Source organism: Mustela nivalis (genome assembly GCF_964662115.1).
Source record: "Mustela nivalis genome assembly, chromosome: 16".
Classification (NCBI taxonomy): domain Eukaryota; kingdom Metazoa; phylum Chordata; class Mammalia; order Carnivora; family Mustelidae; genus Mustela; species Mustela nivalis.
In genome coordinates this window covers 12,284,837-12,302,788 of record NC_139035.1, presented here as the reverse complement: position 1 = coordinate 12,302,788, position 17,952 = coordinate 12,284,837, and the positions used below count along the sequence as shown (strand labels likewise).

Here is a 17,952-nt window from a genome sequence, read left to right as displayed (position 1 = left end):
CCAGGCGCCCCCTGACCATCTCTTTCTAAAATGACTCCTTCTCACTCACTTCTATCACTTCTTATTTCTTTTTTATTATTGTTTTTAAAAAATTTTTTAGAGATTTTATTTATTCATTTGAGAGAGAGAGAGCACGAGAAGGGGAGAGAGGCAGAGGAGAAAGCAGACTCTCCACACAGCAGGGGGCTGCGGGGCTTGGTCCCAGGAACCTGGGACCATGACCCAAGCTGAAGGCACATGCCCAGCCATCTGAGCCACCCAGGTGCCCCCGACTTATTTCTTTAATCACCCCCAAAATGTTGGCTTTTCTCCATATGTTCTCCCAGCAGCACTGGCATGGCTTGGGAACTTGTTAGAAATGTAGATTTTCAGGTTCCACCTCAGACTCCCTGAATCAATAAACAATGGGGATATTCGCTCAAGTTTGAGAACCACTGTGCCACACATTTTCTCTGGCTAATCTCTATGAGCTCCCCTTTTAACCATTCTTTTCCCACGTAGTACTCCAAAAATTCTTTCCACTCCGGACCACTCCCCAGAGCTCCAGTTGTACTCATACAACTACCTATGGGGCATCTCCACTGGTGGTCCGTTAGGGATCTCTCTGGAAAATAACTTCTCAAAATCCTATCATTTCTGTATCCGCTTTCCCCAAATGATACCACCGTTTCCCAGTTGGCAGTGCCAGGATCCTGGATTCACAATTCCTCGTTAACCCACCAAAGAAAACACGAGTGTGCCATTTCAGGAGCAGCTCTCCCATCGGCAGTGTCCTCTAATCGGCACCATCATTATTTTCCTGCAGTCCCATCCTCCTCACCGCTTGGATTACTAGTGTCCTTCTAATTGGGTCACCGAAGTCTGGTCCGTTTCCAGACTTCTCGACCCTCCACATTGCTACCAGAATCATCTAAAATAAAAATTGGATTGGGCTTATCCCCTGCTTAGTCATTCAGTGGCTGTCCAAGGCCTTTGAGGTAAAGTTCAAACTCAGTATGGTGGCACCGTAGGAGTGTTCCTGCCCTGACCCCTGCTTGCCTCTCGGCCTCAACTCCTGCTGAGTCTTTATGTGCTCTCTCTGCTCCCACTCTAACAGGAAACTGGAACTACTTCAAGAGTTCCTCAGTCAGACACTCTTTCTCATACCCTCAAACTGTTGTTCATGCTATTTTGCTAGTTCCTTTGTGAGGAATGTCCTTCCTTCACTTACCATCTGGAAAACGTTCTTCTCTAGGGCTTGGCTCAGTCAGCTTTGGCACGAACCCCCCCACCCCCACCCCTGGATGTGCATGTTCACTTTGGTGTGCGCCCACAGCCCCCATGTCATGTCTTCATCAGAACCCTTATGACACTGTGCTCTGCCCTGTGCTAGGCAACTGGGAGCAGCTTGAGCACAGGCCTGTATGTTAACTTTATTTAGTGCAATGCCTGACACACAGTAGGTATTCAGCAATAGCTGCTTAGTAAGAAAGACTGCTCTCTTTTTTTTTTTGAAATGCATCTACTGCTGTTTCCTGACTGCACCATCCTTTCATTCCCAGTTTAGCCTCATGACGCTATGAAAAAAGCTCTTGAGAAGGACAAAGATGTGGCTTTATGTCTCATTTTAACTTAGTCTGCCCCAGCGAACCACTTGTTTCTCAAAAACTTCTCTTCCCCAAGTTCCTCAACTGATACTTTTTGAATTCTCTTTACTTTATGGTCTGCATCCGCACTGACTCCCCTCCTTCTCCAGGGTTGTTACAACTGCTCTACATTACAGAGGGTGGCTGGTGGTGCTGGTAGCTGGCTCGCTGGGAGAAAAAGGCCCTGATTTGTGGCTTTTGTTTATTCCATAATGCAAAGACTCTCATCAGGATCAATTTCAAGCTACCAGCATTTTAACGACCAGCTCACAAAATGCCCGAGTATTTCATAACTGGCTCTCATGAACATACCATTGGGTATGGAGAAACGAGTAAGACTAGTTTGACATCTAGGAGGATACAATCTGGTGGAAGGAATATGGAAATAATTAGAAGACAAATGTGATAAGCACTACTGACAGCATTTAAACAAGGCACCAGGCATGGGGCTGAGTGAAAGGCTTAATTAGGAAAACCTGTTAATACCTCCTATGGGAAGGTAGGAGGGTTTGAACTGAACCTTAAAAATGGTATGTAGAGGGGCACCTGGGTGGCTCAGTGGGTTAAAGCCTCTGCCTTCGGCTCAGGTCATGATCCCGGGGTCCTGGGATCTAAGCCCCGTATCGGGCTCTCTACTCAGCAAGGAGCCTGCTTCCTCCTCTCTCTCTGCCTGCCTTTCTGCCTCCTTGTGATCTCTGTCAAATAAATAAATAAAATCTTTTTAAAAAAATGGTATGTAGAGGAATGGCTGTAGACCATTAAGACTGGGGTGCAAAGAATGCGGGGTACAGAATGGATTCTGCCACTAGTTTTGTGACCTTAGTCAAATTGGTTAACTTTCCTAGGACAGTTTCTGCATCTTGAAAATAAGAATTTTACTTCCACAGCCCATTCTGCTTGGATTTGATGATGGTCCTTGGGAAAAGAAAAATATGAGTGGGGGAGTAAGGAAAAAGGAAGAAATACGCTTAGTGTGAAGCTTTTAGGAGGCCAAATGCTATAGGAATCTCTCTTCTAACTGGTCCTCCCTACTAACTTCTGGCTTAGTCCCCATTATGAAAATCCAACCCCATGTCTGAATGATTGTGTGGTTTGCTGAAAGCTCAGTTCTTGTCTTTTTACCTGAATGAGTATAGTGAATCCTAATAGTATATGTGGATGCAAGTCAGCTCATTCTTCTGTGTTGAGGGAACAGAGGATTTTCCTTTTCCCTTAGAAAGTATTAAAAAAGATCCCACAAACTTCCCTAGTATTTATTCCATTTGAATAACTGTTATTATCTAATCTATCTAGAATTTCCCCATCCTTGCTTCTTGCCTAATCTTCTCTCAAGAACTATCTGATCTTCATTCCTTTTCAAAAACATTTAAAAAATCATGAATCATAAAAGATAGAAATGTGCATAAAACATAAATGTAAGACATAATTATAAAGCAAACACCCATGCAACCACCAATACTGATTCAGGAAGTCTTCCCTGTGTTATTCCCTGAGTATGACCTTCCAGGAGGGATCCACTATCTTGATTTATTGTGATAATGATCTTTGTTTGCCTTTTACCACCCATGTATGTATACTTCAATCCTACTTCCATATTGCATTTTTCATTAACATTTGTTATGAAGAGAACCATACTGTATGCGTTCCCTTGTTTCTTGCTTCTTTTGTTCACCACTCTAACCTTCATACATGTTGTGTGTAGCTATTCTTTTTTTTTAAAGGATTTTATTTATTTATTTGACAGCGAGAGAGAGATCACGAGCAGGCAGAGGCAGGCAAAGAGCGAGGAGGAAGCAGACTCCCCGCTGAGCAGAGAGCCCGATGGGGGGCTCGATCCTAGGACCCTAAGATCACGATCTGAGCCAAAGGTAGAGACTTTAACCCACTGAGCCCCCCAGGCGCCCCATAGTTTATTCTTTTTCATTTCATGGTTACACAGTGTTCTACCATGAGTATTTCAGTTCACCAAATCAACTGTAGCTGGATACTGGCATTGTTTCCAGTCTTTGGGCAGTATCAACAATGCTGCTCTGAACATCTCCCTCGTGCCCAGCATATGTGAGCTTCCCAAGGGTACAGAGGTTAGAATCATTAGGTCTCAGGGTATATACATCCTGATCTCCATTCTTCATTCTTTCCCCAACATTAGTGAGCAAGACTTTTTTTCTTTTCTGAAGAATTTTAACTTCTATGCCTTTGTTCCTGTTTTCCTAGACTTCAATCATCTTTGTTAATCTTACGTTCCTATAACACACATAATCATTACTGATTCTAGCTTCTAGCTCTGTATATCACCTTCCTCCAGTAGTTGTGAATGGTGCCCACTCCAAGTAACATTACTTCATTTATTACTCAAAGAGGAAATGTATTTGGAACATTTTGAGAGTTCTTCTTGTGTGAATGTGTGCAAAACAGAAATCCTGCATTTGATTATTAATAGAGGGCCAGGGATAACTTCTTTCTTTGAGGCATTATAAGTATAGGAATTAAGACTATGGGCTTTGAGTCAGACCAAATCCGTAAGCTGCTGGCTGTGTCCTTAGGCTAATTACCTACTTCTTTGTGTTTTAGTTTCCTCATCTGTCAAAATGTGGATAACAAATTATATCCACCCATAGGGTTATTGTGTGTATTACATAAAACAATCTACAAGTTCGATCAAAAGAGGTTTGTTAACTTGGTCTTTAGGGAGAAAGACATGGAAAGACAGGCTTTCAAAATGCTTACAGGTTATGTAGTGAGGACATATATTATGAGTTTGTCGCCGGTGTTTATACTGAGCCTAAACACTTTTTCCACTCCTCTTTCTGGAACAGCTGGTTAGGACAGGTAAATGTGATGTTGCCAAGGGCCACAGAATGGAGTGAAGTGAATTGGTCTATTTGGGAATCAAATCCACAACTGGCTTTAATTACCATTCAACTGAGTTCAGTGGGCAACATAACATGAAAAAAGGAGAAAGCGAATGGGACTAGAAATACTGTCAAACAAGAAAGCAAGAGGACACTATAGAATAGCTCAAATTAACAAGCTGCTTTAAATGGCATCCTCTCTTTTTGAAATTTATTGTGCAGGAGAGTTGGCTGTAACAGAAAGCATTCCTAATCATCAAAAAACCACAATCTAATTTTCCTTATCCTCCTGACTCTCCATGTATAATTCTAGACTTTGTTGCTTACATATCCTGGTTTTAGGATATAGTTTTCCACAGCTAGAAACTTAATTATAGGTTCAGCACTTCAAGGCCAATACCTAATTGCCTAATTAGGGAGCTGAAAAATGTTTAGTATAACCACCCTCCTTCCTACCCCTACCCTGAAGTTATTAATGTTCACTTCAAATTGTTTACTAGTCAACCCTTGTGAAAATACTGGTTTTGGGACTCTGAGTCTCTTAGTCCTACATAAAGCTATCTGAATTCAATAAGGCTTTTGAGGAAGCAGCATTTCCAGCTTGACATTAACTGGTAGGCCAAATAATGACCCATTATAGAGACAAAAATGCTTACTGGAATTTAATTTTAATTATTTCAGTTCCTGTACAACTGTTTATTTCACAGTTACACATAATAAACTCTATTATGCTTCTTATTGAAGATTCTTGGAAAATTTTGAGTGCATGGTAGGTTATGGAAAAAAAGGTGGAAGAGAAAAAGGGGAAGAATGGTTCTGAAGGATTATTGAATGATGTGGTGTGACAGTACTTGCCGACTTCATGTCAACATGGCAAGGCCAGATGATTTATTTATAGTTTACTTTTCAGTAACATTTATTATCTGGTAGTATATTGCTGGGGGAAGGGCTGATTTTTATAATTATTTTACCTTTACTCTATGACTTGAAAAATGAGTAGGCTGATAACAGGAAAACAAAAAGCCACCCTTAACATCTTCATTTGAATTGATAGTTTTGGCACCAACCCAGGCGGAGGGCTGAGCATGGTGGGATTATCTGTTTGCAGAGGTGCTGATGCCAGCTCCTAATAAGAGAACGCCACATTCTGTAAATCCCCGTAAATTTGGAAACCAGGATCTGAACAGTAGCAGTGGCAGCATAATTTGGTGCTCAGATGCTAAGCGAAACCCCAGTGTTGCGTTTGTCTGCCAAAGTGTCAAAGAAAGCCCCATGGCTGGTATTTTGGCACTGATGTGTGACACTGATAACAGGTAATAGTGGCATCAAAAAAGAAGCCCAGGGAAGAATCTCATTAAGTGAGAAAAAAGAATCTTGGGTCTACGCATTACTTCTCAACCAAATGTATGAATCTTGCATCCTACAAAATCAGTTACTAAGAGAGCAACGTGGCCTGCTTTGCGCTTCATCTCATGTGCTGACTCACTGGCCATGGAACATAACAGCCTAACAAGCGATCAAGAGTTGGCCCTGAAGGCCAGCCAGCTGCAGCTTCCTCCCCAAAGGTGAACACACATTAAACAATGTAGCTGAGCTGGGACAGCAGTCAGGAAATGGGAGGGTGGGCTCCCTGGGAGCCAATACTTTGCTTGCTTTGGTGTCTAGGATACAGATTTGCAAATTATAACCTCTCTGAATACTGGCTGAGACCACAGATGAAATAACCTCTGTAATCTTAATGTGTGCTTGGTAGGTAAGAATCATGAATCTCCAACACCTGCAGAACTGGAGTTATTTTTGTTTTCATTTTGTTTTTCTAAAGGTCTACTTGCTCCTTTTGTAAAGTAGGACTGGGACTCAGGCAACATCGAGGGGAAAAAAAAGTTTCCCACACCTTTGAGGACCATGGCTCTAGTGGAACAGGGTGAGTGAACAGGAGTGAGTGAATGAACAAGAATGAGTTAGAACTAAAAAGTTAGACCTTTATGCCTACTTATCAAATAACGATAGAATCCCTTCTTTCCCTATCTTGAGACTAATAGCTAACAGTAATTGTTCAATAAATGTGGCTAGTATGTGCCAGGCACTGTCCTAAGAGCTATATTCGTGCGATAACCACACAATCCCATTTTATAAATGAGAAAACTGATTCTCAAGAGAGGTTAAGGAACTTGCCCAGGGCCACACAGCTAGGGCTTGGATTCAAGGCTAGGCAGTCTGGGTATAAAGGTCATGCTTTTAACTATTATTCATAATATTGTAAAGAATATAATAAAAACATGCACGAGAAAGTCATTTTACTTTGAAAATTTCCGGAGCTCTAAGCAGCTATTGAATGAAGTTCCTGGAAGGAAGAGTCTGCATTGCATCTAGACAGCACTTTTGCTACATTAATAGCTGCTCTCAAACAGCATCTCTCAAAGGGCTTGAAAATCTGATCTTTGCCTATTTCTTTCAAATGCTGACTTTACCCATCGAAGCACCATAGATAAAGTGACTCCTTTGACAACAAAAACTAGAGAGAAGAACTCTGCAGACCAGGTGCCTCACACAGGGCTTGGCACCCAGGTGATGAATAAAATGGTGACTGCATTGAAAGCCTTCCAATCAAAGGCATTTTGAAATGTGGTATTCATAGTTCACAAAATGGCTTGAATACAAATTATTTAGAATGTCAAAACAGGAAGGGGCATGTGGCAAGTTAAGGAAATTGAGGAGAAATAAAGTATAAATGGAATACTAAACCTTTAAAATTCAAAATAAAAAACCTGGTTATATATCCTTGAAATCCTCTTTCTTGGCTTAGCCGGGAAATAGAGGGATAAGCTTTGGGGATGGAACAAGCCTATTCTTTAATAATATAATACTTCTTATTTGTGTACTATGAACTTGCTGTAAGCCTACTGATCTGAACAAGCTACTTAATATGCTCAGGAGATTTTTTTTTTAAGATTTTTTTATTTGACAGAGAGAGAGATCACAAGTAGGCAGAGCAGTGGGCAGAGAGAGAGGGGGGAAAGCAGGCTCCCTGTTCAACAGGGAGCCTGACATAGGGCTCGATCCCAGGACCCTGAGACCATGACCGGAGCCGAAGGCAGAGGCTTTACCCACTGAGCCACCCAGGCGCCCCTGCTCAGGTGATATTTTGAAAAGGTTGACTTTCCCCTATATCATTCCCTAACGACCCTTGTGGTTTTTAGCAGGCACTCAAACATAGCTCAGAAATAAAACAGGTTTTTCTACCACTTTAGACAATGAAATGGATCCCTTATCACAAGCTGGGCCTGTATTCCTAGCATCGGATCTAATGAGGCATTAGACTCACCTCATGTCCAACATATTGTTGTGTCTGGCCTCCCTATAACTTTCAACCAGTACCTAAAGGGCTAATGCATAAAGCAGGGTTTTCCGTAATTCCCAAGAATTTAAAGACTGGTTATTTCATGATGTGGCTTGATCCAAACCTGGGGCAGCCAAAGAATCTCCTATGAAGACCTGTTGAGTAGTGAGACTTGCTGAGCAAGAGCTCACGGGGCCCACATTCAGCCCTTTAACTGCCTTAAGGAGGACAACAACTCGGTCTTCCCAGCATGACATTCTCACCCCGTCTCTCTTCTGCGGCACATCTGTAAAATGTGCGCGCTACCTAGCTGTGGAACTGATTCTATGAGACTCCTTGGCCTTTGCTTTAAGAGCAGTGTGAAAGGAAGTCCAGACCCTCTTGGGACTAAGAAAAGCAGAGAAACAGACCCGAGAGGGGCAGTTTGTCTGCTGTGATAGGCTCTCAAAAAGCACATGTTGCCCTGATATGTGACCTGTACAAGATCATGACATAGGCTATTCTAAGCTGGGGGATAGAGCAACATGCACACACAAACTTTTAGGAAGTTATCTCCAGGCATCCATATTGCACAGCTGAGGATTTAAAAAATGATTCCTATACAGGGTGTTCCAAAAGTCTTAGTGAAGTTTTAAGCTATTGGGGCTGGAGATGGGGTGGTGAACTGAACTTGCCCTCTGCCAATCCTGCAGGGGTAGCTACAGATGGTCTTGATTTATCATCAGTTAAATGGGCAGCCCAGATTAAAGGAAACATTTTAAAGGACTAATTAGTCAACCCTCACAAAAGTAAATTAAGGGCCTGTGTTGAAACAGCCAAAGGAAACTCTAATACAGCACTGTAGCAATAACGCTTGGAGTGTATTCAAATGGAAAAGCTTGGGCTGGAAATACTTGTTTAGAAAAAGAACTACATCACTCCACCCTACTTCATCAAGTAATCCAAGCCATCTTAAACACTCCAGGTCTGACCAAGCAAGACGTATTTTATTAAAACCTCTTTCAGCTTGAACTAGATCATATCCTTGGGAATAAACAATTTTACTCAATGAAGAAGTAGAAAGTATTCTTGATTACTACTATAGTTCTTTTGTGTAGACTGCTTCTAGGTTAATGCAAAAAGCTCAGAAAAGGATGTCGGATAAGGTAAAAGGCTTTATTATTCAGGATCAGCTCAAAGTCTGACACTGACAGAGGCAGGAATAATTATTATCTCATTACATTTGACCTTTGGCACCCATTTGAAGTACTAGTTTTCCAAGTGGGACATGTTACAGCCAGTACACTCTCAGCACAGTTTCTGTCAGCCACATTTACCCCAATTTTACTCAGCAGAGCTGTTAGGAGATGTTCAAGGATACAAAGAATATAATACCTACTTTAGCTTTTCCCCACCCCACCCCTCTGGCTTTCAAAGCAAGAGATAAGTAGCATTATTAGCAGATATGGTCATAAATAACACCTTTCCACAGCCTAACATTAAAAAATCAAACACCAATTATAAGCAGAGTTTCTAAATATTCAGTTAATGCTGTGGAGTGCTTTGTTTCAAAAACAGCAATTCTGTGGCTTCTCTTTATTTCACTCCTTGCATAAAACCAAGGAGAATCCATGTTTAATTTAGATACGTAGTTCTGGTTGGTACAAGCTTAACTTAGAGGAATCAAAGGAATTAAAATTTGTCATTAAGAAAAGATTTTTAAATTATGACAAAAATATGAATAAAATCTACATATTTCTTAGGGATATGGATAAAACGAATCAAGTTTCATGATTGTTAGGGGATTCCCTTCCAAGGACATAGTACATAGAGGGTACACGGAGCTTGTGTCTCTGAGGTTATAAAGGGGAAAAGTAGAAAACAACAGTTCATTTCAAGGTGATTGATATGTAACTGCTGACTAAAGGGAAGATGTTCAAAATATTTTGCACATTATTAACTTAGAATCAATCTAAACATCTTCTATATTAAATATTTAGAGAAATTTCCAGGACTTTTCAGCTCAGGGCTATACTAGAAGGTTACTATTTTTTATGTATATGAAGAGAATCCAAAAAATGAAGCTAAAGCCAAAAATTATTTTTTAGGTTCTGGATTTTCAGTTCGGAGCTATGTTCTTTTATTAAAATATCAGTAAGAAATTATTACTTTTTCTTAAATTCAATGACTTACATTTTTAAAAAGTTGCAGCCCCTAGAGAATTGAATTCAAGTTGAATTCAAACCCCAACTTGAATGTATGACTATTGATTTTATAAATATCTTTGTCTAATAAATGGCAAAAATTATAACCTCTTATAGAACACGATGTTGAGTTGGTACCATAGTAAATTGCTTAGTGAAAACAGAAGACCTTAAGTCTCATGTGAGAGATTATATTTGGGGGAAAAAAGACAAGTAAAGTTTCTAGTGTTATTCTCCTAGTTTCTCCAAAGAGTTGATAGTTATCACTGCTCTTAAAATAAAGATGATTTTAACTTAAGAGACTGTATTTTAACACTGAACACTGAATCAAGATAAATGCACTTATCTGAATATCACATTTTTACACATACTAAAAAAACAAAACAAAAAACTCCCAAAAGTGTAGTGAAAAGATTATATAAATTTTAAATGAAACTATATTTGAGGCAGCACAGAACCAGAGGTCCCGAGCAGACTTCTTCAGCAACCGGCCTTCACAGACAGCCTCCTGCTGTGACCCGCAGATACTTTCCACTGTGCACCCTCAGTCTCAGAGTAACAAGAGACAAGTCTTGCTTTCTGTCTCTACGAACTAGGATGTCATTATTGTAGAGAAGAGGCATAATTTAAAAAGTGAAGACTACTCATTCAAAAAGTTACAGAGTGATAAACTTACTTTATGGAATTAAACACAGCATTCATCCCAAGGAAGCTGCATATAAGCTATGGTAGTAGAACCAGAGCAGGTAAACTTCAGAGTTGAAAGGATTTTCTCTGAAAATTTAAAAAAAAAACAAAACACAAAAAACAAAAAAGAAAGGTAGCTTTCTTAAAGATTAGAGTTATAGAATCATTCTGTTGTACTTTTTGTCTTGTTTTAATGGGCCAAAGTTCAGTTAACTCACTCAGATTAGAATCTATAATTCTGTTGACTGTTCGGGACTGCAGTAGTCATCTTGGGATTTTCTATGGAAGTATGTACAGATTTTCCTCATGGAGCTGGGAGTAATAGTGACCTGGAAAAAGAAAGTTTAGATTTCAGAGATTTTCTAAGATAAAACTCAGCTGTTAACTTCAACAAGTTATCACTAAAAGGCATTTTAAATTAATGTCTAGAAATTTGATTATTTAGTCAGTGAGCTTTCAGTCCCAAATATTCTGATGGCAATGTGTCTTCTGGCTGATCTGTACTGAATTTAATAAAAACTGAATAGGTAGTACACAAGGATGGAAGGGAGAGATTTTTTCATGTGAATGGAAAATATTCACCAGTTAAACCTTCTAGTAGGAACCAAAGGTTATAATAACCCTCCTCCTTGAAATAAATGAGCGAATTGGGGCGCCTGGGTGGCTCAGTGGGTTAAAGACTCTGCCTTCAGCTCAGGTCATGATCCCAGGGTCCTGGTATGGAGCCCTGCATCAGGCTCTCTGCTCAGCTTGGGGGCGAGGGGAGCCTGCTTTCTCCTCTCTGCCTACTTGTGATCTCTGTCTGTCAAATAAATAAATAAATCTTAAAAAAAAAAAAGAAATGAGTAACCCCCCCCCCAAATTTACAAATGGAATAGTGATTCAAATGGCAGCTGCTACTTTCTTCAGAAGAAATGACATTATCATCATGCACATAAAGCAGAAAATTCTTTTAAAGAAACGTTAGCTTCAAAGACTGAAATTATAAAACCAGAAATGTATGAGACCAGCACACTATTTTTGAAAGCCTTTAAAATTAACACATTAGTGAAAACAATTTTTCACTGAAATTATTTTTCTGCTAACATACAGCTGAGAACAGTTCCTCTGGAAAAAAATAAGAAATTTGATTAGGGGTAAAAAAACAGGTACAGTGATAATTTTGAAAGAAGAAAGACTCCTTAGAGCTAGTTTTCTTTTTTCTTAATGTTCTGTAGCAAGTCTTGGTTGGAGCTTGTGTTTGAAGTAATCTTGAAAATATTTCTGGTTTATTTTTCCTCTAATTATTGGATAGGCTTCATGACAGTAGGAGGGGAAAATGAACACTTATTAAACTAGAATTGGCCTGAGGATATCTTGCCTTTGCCTTTTAGATTCTTGGAGTGAATTTTAATCATTCTACCGTCTTCTTAACACAGAGCAAGAGCTACTATGAAGCACAGCAGAACCTCCCTTAACCCATCTCACCTTAACTTGCAAACTGATTACCTAATGATTTTTAGTTTTTAATGACTGGTGCCCATACCCACCCAATGCTCTTAGCTACTTCCCCCACCACCATGAATAATGAGTCACTTGCTTTCCAAGGTTCACAAACCTATTTTCTGCCAGAGTACATGTTTTTGAAATTGCTTAACTTAAATTTATGCCAGTCAATGAAATGAGTCCTAAATAGGTAAGTAAAACTAAGGTGAATGTTTTAAAAGTATAGACAGAGGCGAATTGCCAAAAATACTGGTGTGAGCAAGATGACTGTAAATAAGATTGGAGAAAATCATAAAAACTTAGAAGGTTTCTACATTGAAATTGCTTTGTAAGTGTCTAAGTTTCACTGTATTTTAAATAATCATAAACTGTAATTACAAACTGGAAATCTATTTATGGATTTTGGCAACTTGCCCACAAATGTCAGCTTTATCTATAAAAAGGAAGGGAATCCATAAAAAGTGGTGGCCAGGGGCTGGGGTGGGGTGGGGAGGGAATAATATCACACAGTGAAGAGGGAAGATATCTTGGAATTGACATGCTAGAGGATGATGAAGGCTTTGAAGAGTCAAGCAACAGGGTTAAGGGTTATAGGCCTTGACAAAAGTTTTTTTTTTTTTTTAAATTAATTAATTTATTTGAAAGAGAGGGAGAGCGAGTGAGAGTACGCACCCTCAAGTGCAGGGTGAGTGGGGGCGGGGGAAGGGGCAGGGGAAGGAAGACTCCCTGCTCAGCTGGCAGCCAGGAGGGCTGGATCTCACAACCTGCCCCGTAATCAAGAGTCAGAAGCTAATGGGAAGAGCCACTCAGGCGCCCCCAGACTTGGACAGAAGGCATTTTGATGGGAGTAAATAGGGTTGCTAGATAATAAAATACAGCAACACCCAGTTACATTTGAATTTCAAATAACTTTTTAGTATAAGGAATTTTTAGTATAAATATGTCCCATGCAATATTTGTCTCAAATTTTTATGTGCTAAATCTGGCAACCCTAGGTATAAATAGATTTACTGGGGGGAAAAAAAAAAGAAAGAAAAGAAAAGGAAAAAGAAGGCATCCTGACTTCTGAGAAGGGATTTGTGTCTGACCTTTCAGAAAGAAGTTAGGGAATGTATCTTCTCACTGGCCACTTTCAAGTTAGGAAATGCATCTTCCCATCACCGCCAACTTACCGGGCCTGGAGAAGTCTTTCCACTCTGTCTCCTGGAATTGGGGGTCTGGGAGGATGGACTTCGTGGAGACGAATTTTCAGCCTTCCGTTTGGCTGCCATGGCCAGTAACCAGTTTTTATTCTCTGGGGAGCTATTCTCTTTGCCTACCACCTCAGACCCCTCTCCACAAGATCCCAAAGGAAGAGGTAGTGTTCCGCAGCTTTCAGAAGCATAAGGACTGGCGGGAGAAGGAGGCTCTGAGATACTCATACTAGCTCCTTCAATCTTGCTTGGTTTGGCAGGACCTAGAGAGTCCTTACCAAGGTCTTCCTGGTTACCAGCAAGGCAACAGAGATCCAAGTGAAGCTTTTCAACTGGGTCATCAAGCTCCGTCACACAGTTGCAACTCTTTACACACTTCTGTTTCACACTCTCCAGACAACTTGAGTCTAGCCTCCTCTTTACTCGATTTCTAGACTCTGAGCAAGCCACTGCTTGGGATGATTTCAGACTCACAGGAATGAGGGCTTTTCTTGGAGATGTGATCTTGGTCTCAGAAGCGGGTGGCGTGATGGGCGGTGATGAGGATGGTGTTCGGGTCATCCAGTTTCTAATGGACATCTTGAAGGATGAGGGTGGCTTCGGAGAGACGGAGGAGACAGAGCCTCTTCTGCTGATAGGAGACCGGGCTTTGGCAGGAGGGGTTTTAATAGAGAATGTAGGAGTATTTGAAGGAAGAGGGAGGTCTCCTGCACAGCTTGGAGCACAAGCTGCTGATGATGGGGAAGAAATGGATGGACTGCTCCTTACTCTGGGAGCTTTGGCAGGAGTATTCTGGCTACTTGTCACTGTCACTGAAAAAAAAAAAGAGTCACAAAAATCAGAGGTGAAAGTCAGAAAATTCCTGAATTCTCATCAAGGAAAATTATAACTAACTTACTCATACAGAAATGGTTTTCCAAGTGATTAGGTTATATAAATCATTGGATTCTTACCAGACCCTTGCAACATTTTCCTTCCCCTTTCCTAACTGCCCTCCTCCCAACCACTGTTGTAAAACATAGACAATCTAGAAAACACAGAAAAACTAAAAAAAAAATTTAAATGAGTCCAGGTAAACCACTTTTAATATTTTTTTCTATACTTGTGCATGTGATATATACATTATATATGTCAAATTTTTTCTATATGAAACAAGACTATAATGTATATACTAATTGTATGTAATGTATTTGCTAACCTTCTACTAAGCATACCATGAATATTTTGCACATTAATATAAATTTATATTATCATTTTTAATAGCTTCAAGTATTCTAAGGTAACAGTAAGACATTCAGGTTGTTAATGATATTTTGTTTTCATATGTAAAGTTGTCATTAGGATTCCTGTATATACTTTTGAGCAATGCTAGGGCAAAGAGGCACCACACAATGGCTCCCAAACAGAAGTACTGGTCTAAAATTTGGCACATTGATTTACTGTTGACTTGAACCCAACGTTTTACCTCCTCTACTTCAGCTTCCCTATCTGTTAAATGGAAAGATTTTAATCTCCACAAAAAACAATCCCATCAATTACTCATTGAGGTTATTAGGCCTCACTTGGTTTTCCATCTTAACTTATGAATGGCTACTTTCCACTAGCCAAAGAATGTCAAAGAACATTTCAGAAGCTAAATGCTTTCTCTTAGTAAAGCAAATCAAACCGGGATAGAACTCTTCTCTATGTCCTGTCTCTTGTTTACAAGAAACAACAAGTACTTTAGGCAAATTCTTTAAAAACTTCATGCTTCTTCCCCCTTAGGCCCCACCACAGACAACTCTGTATTTTCTTACTTTCCTTCTGAGCTTTTTAGATTGCTGAAATAGTGTTCCTACCTCCAATAACAAGGAAAGGTCATCAGTTTATTTTCTAAGCCACAAACTCTTTGAATTATAACTCTGATATTTAATTCAGTTTACCGAATTTTATTCATATGCAATTGAATTTAGAATGAGCTGACATAAAAATACAATCTCTCTTTTAGTTAGAATACAGATTTACAAGCATTAATTTCAGGAATTTAGTTATCCTATATGTTCTACCCCGTGCTTTTTACTAATAAAGCAGTTTTGTCTTGAGATAGAGAAATTCTACAAACTGACTTTTACCTGAACTTTTCCCATCAACCATATTTTTAGAAATCGCCAAAGTGATACCACTCCTTCAATAAATCATTCCTGGGAACCCCCCCCCTTTTTTAAAGATTTTATTTATTTGACAGACAGAGATCACAAGTAGGCAGAGAGGCAGGCAGAGAGAGAGAGGAGGAAGCAGCCTCCCTGAGGAGCAGAGAGCCCAATGTGGGGCTCGATCCCAGGATGCTGGGATCATGTCCTGAGTGGAAGACAGAGGCTTTAACCCACTGAGCCACCCAGGCACCCCAAGGAAAACCCCATTTTTGTCGTAACATGATATATAAGGGAAGTTAGTGACAGGACCTGTCCCTAAAGCATCTGGTCATTGTTCTCATACTCATGTTCTAAAGCTCGATTACTATTACTTCAGGAGGACAAAAATTTTTCCATTTTTTCACTCCTCAGAGCAGGTCAACAGTCACCACACAGCCCCTATAGTCATTAGTTCTATTAAAGTGGGCTGAAGGATATGGTTAAGGCAGAAAGTCCTAAAATAGTATGGGTTTTACAATATGCAGGTTCTAAGACAGGATTAGGGGAGAAGGAAAAAGCTGGGCCAGGGCAGCTGGGGTTGGGACCACACAGATAGCTAAATTTCTGATACTCGAGCAGTAGACATCTGAAGTATTTACTGAAGGTCAGCGGGGTATCTGATGTGGTGGAAAGCTAGGGCATTTCTCTTTCTTTAGGATGTTAGAATGAAGGAAGGATTGGACAATGGGGGCTCAAAGAGAAGATTTTATTAACTTGGAAGGTTAACAAAACTCTACGACAAATTTAAATCTTTAAAAAAAAAACAGTAACTATTTAGATAATAAAAGTTGATGGTAAAAAAACAAAACAAAACAAAACAAAAAACACAACAAACAGGTAACAGAAGGGAATAAGGTGAAAAGTCAAAAGTCCTCTTTTTAATCTTCTCATTTTACTCATGTTCTTGTGCAACCCACAATTTTCTATATGCCTGTTAGTGCACACAAAGGTATATCATACCTTAAAAACCCAACAATGGATTATTACACACATAATTGTTACACATAATGGATTATTACAGACACATTCTGCAATTCGCCCTTTTCTCTTAAAAGTGTTATCTTTTTCTCTGTATCTCCTCACGTACATTAGATGCACTGCATTCTTTTTAACAGCTATTTGGTACATCACTATATTGGCGCATCGATTTAACACGACAGGCCCATCTAGCACATCATCTACTGACTCTCCGCTGACCCTAAGCACTGCACAAGATCTGATGACCCAGTAGCATAAACCTGTATTACTATCCTAAAAGCTTCCTGAAAGTCAGCTCCTTTGAGGAATTAGAGGAGAGCTTACGAATAATCAGTCACTTTGCAGCTCCTTTCTTATAAAAGTTTGCCATCTGGCCTCACCTCACCTTTTCAGTCATATCATGTACTCTGCTACTCTGGGATCCTGTTGCAGGAGACTACTCACTGCTTCCTGAATAAGCTGCACCCTGTCACATCTCTGTCTTTGTTCATGTGGCTTTCTTGCCAAGCCTGTCCCTTCTTGGCCAGGCAAAAATTCTCATGTTTCAAGCTCTGATGACATCGGTAACTTCATTGTTACACAATTCACAAACTCCTTTCATTGTGTAGAATTCACAAACTTCTTTCCTCCTCTCCCACAGTAAGTAGGTTCCTTTTGTTTATATAGCTAGGAGCAGTGTTAATAATGTGCCAAAGCTTTTATATCTGCCTCCTGGACTAGATTGGGAGCACTTAGGGGCAGGTGATGATGGTTTACTCATTTTTTTTAAGTCTAGTGTCCCTATAGCACCCAGCAAGGAATTATTAAACAATTTTTATTAAATGTCATTACTTCTGAGACAGATGATGGTGAGGTACCAGGCATCAAAAAACAGACTCTAAGAATTCTGCTGACTGGTGAGAGTATAGCAAGCACATGAGATAGAACAGGTAAGGTTTCCTTCTCTTTACGATAAGGACAATCATCTTTGTCACTCAATAATGCCTAGACCAGAGGTTCTCAATCCTGACTACATATAAGAATTACTTGGAGCTTTAGAAAAATACAGGTACTTGGTCCCCATCCCAGACCTACTGAACAATCACTGGGGATACACAAACTTTTAAAAAGCTCCACCACTGGTTACGATGCACAGCTGGGGCTGAGAACCCTTCACCTTGACAGTGCTGAGATTGCTGGCTGAAACGGTGAAACAATAATAAGTGACAGAGCAGGTGCTGGCTGGGAAAAGTAGGGCAGAGGGAAAAGGGGCTGTGCCTTCAGTTTAAAGCCTTCTGGCTGGTGTGCTAAAAGGGCCAAGGAGAAGATATGAAGCCTAGGACAGCAGTGAAGGTTTGGGGTGGCAATTAGAGTCAGGAAAGCAGAGGACCATAACTTTCAAAATGGAAGTGTGATTAGCGGCAGCCTATCTGTTGCTGGAAGCTGGGTTACAGGGATG

At 40.1% G+C, this 17,952-nt stretch overlaps 1 protein-coding gene across 5 annotated transcripts in view; it reads right to left on the bottom strand.

Moving 5' to 3' along the window:
- DTL (denticleless E3 ubiquitin protein ligase homolog) overlaps window positions 1-17,952 on the bottom strand; it is a 63,897-nt gene that overhangs the window by 11,812 nt on the left and 34,133 nt on the right. For 2 of the 5 annotated variants that reach the window (XM_082702397.1, XM_082702400.1), the window contains exons 14-16: window positions 13,345-14,177; window positions 10,906-11,016; window positions 8,954-10,774 (exon numbers count right to left, since the gene is read on the bottom strand). In XM_082702397.1, the coding sequence (XP_082558523.1) occupies window positions 10,918-11,016; window positions 13,345-14,177 (932 nt within the window). In that variant the 3' untranslated portion in view covers window positions 8,954-10,774; window positions 10,906-10,917. Of the gene's footprint in view, window positions 1-8,953; window positions 11,017-13,344; window positions 14,178-17,952 lie in introns of those variants that run through there. The other 3 variants (XM_082702396.1, XM_082702399.1, XM_082702398.1) reach the window with 2 other exon arrangements.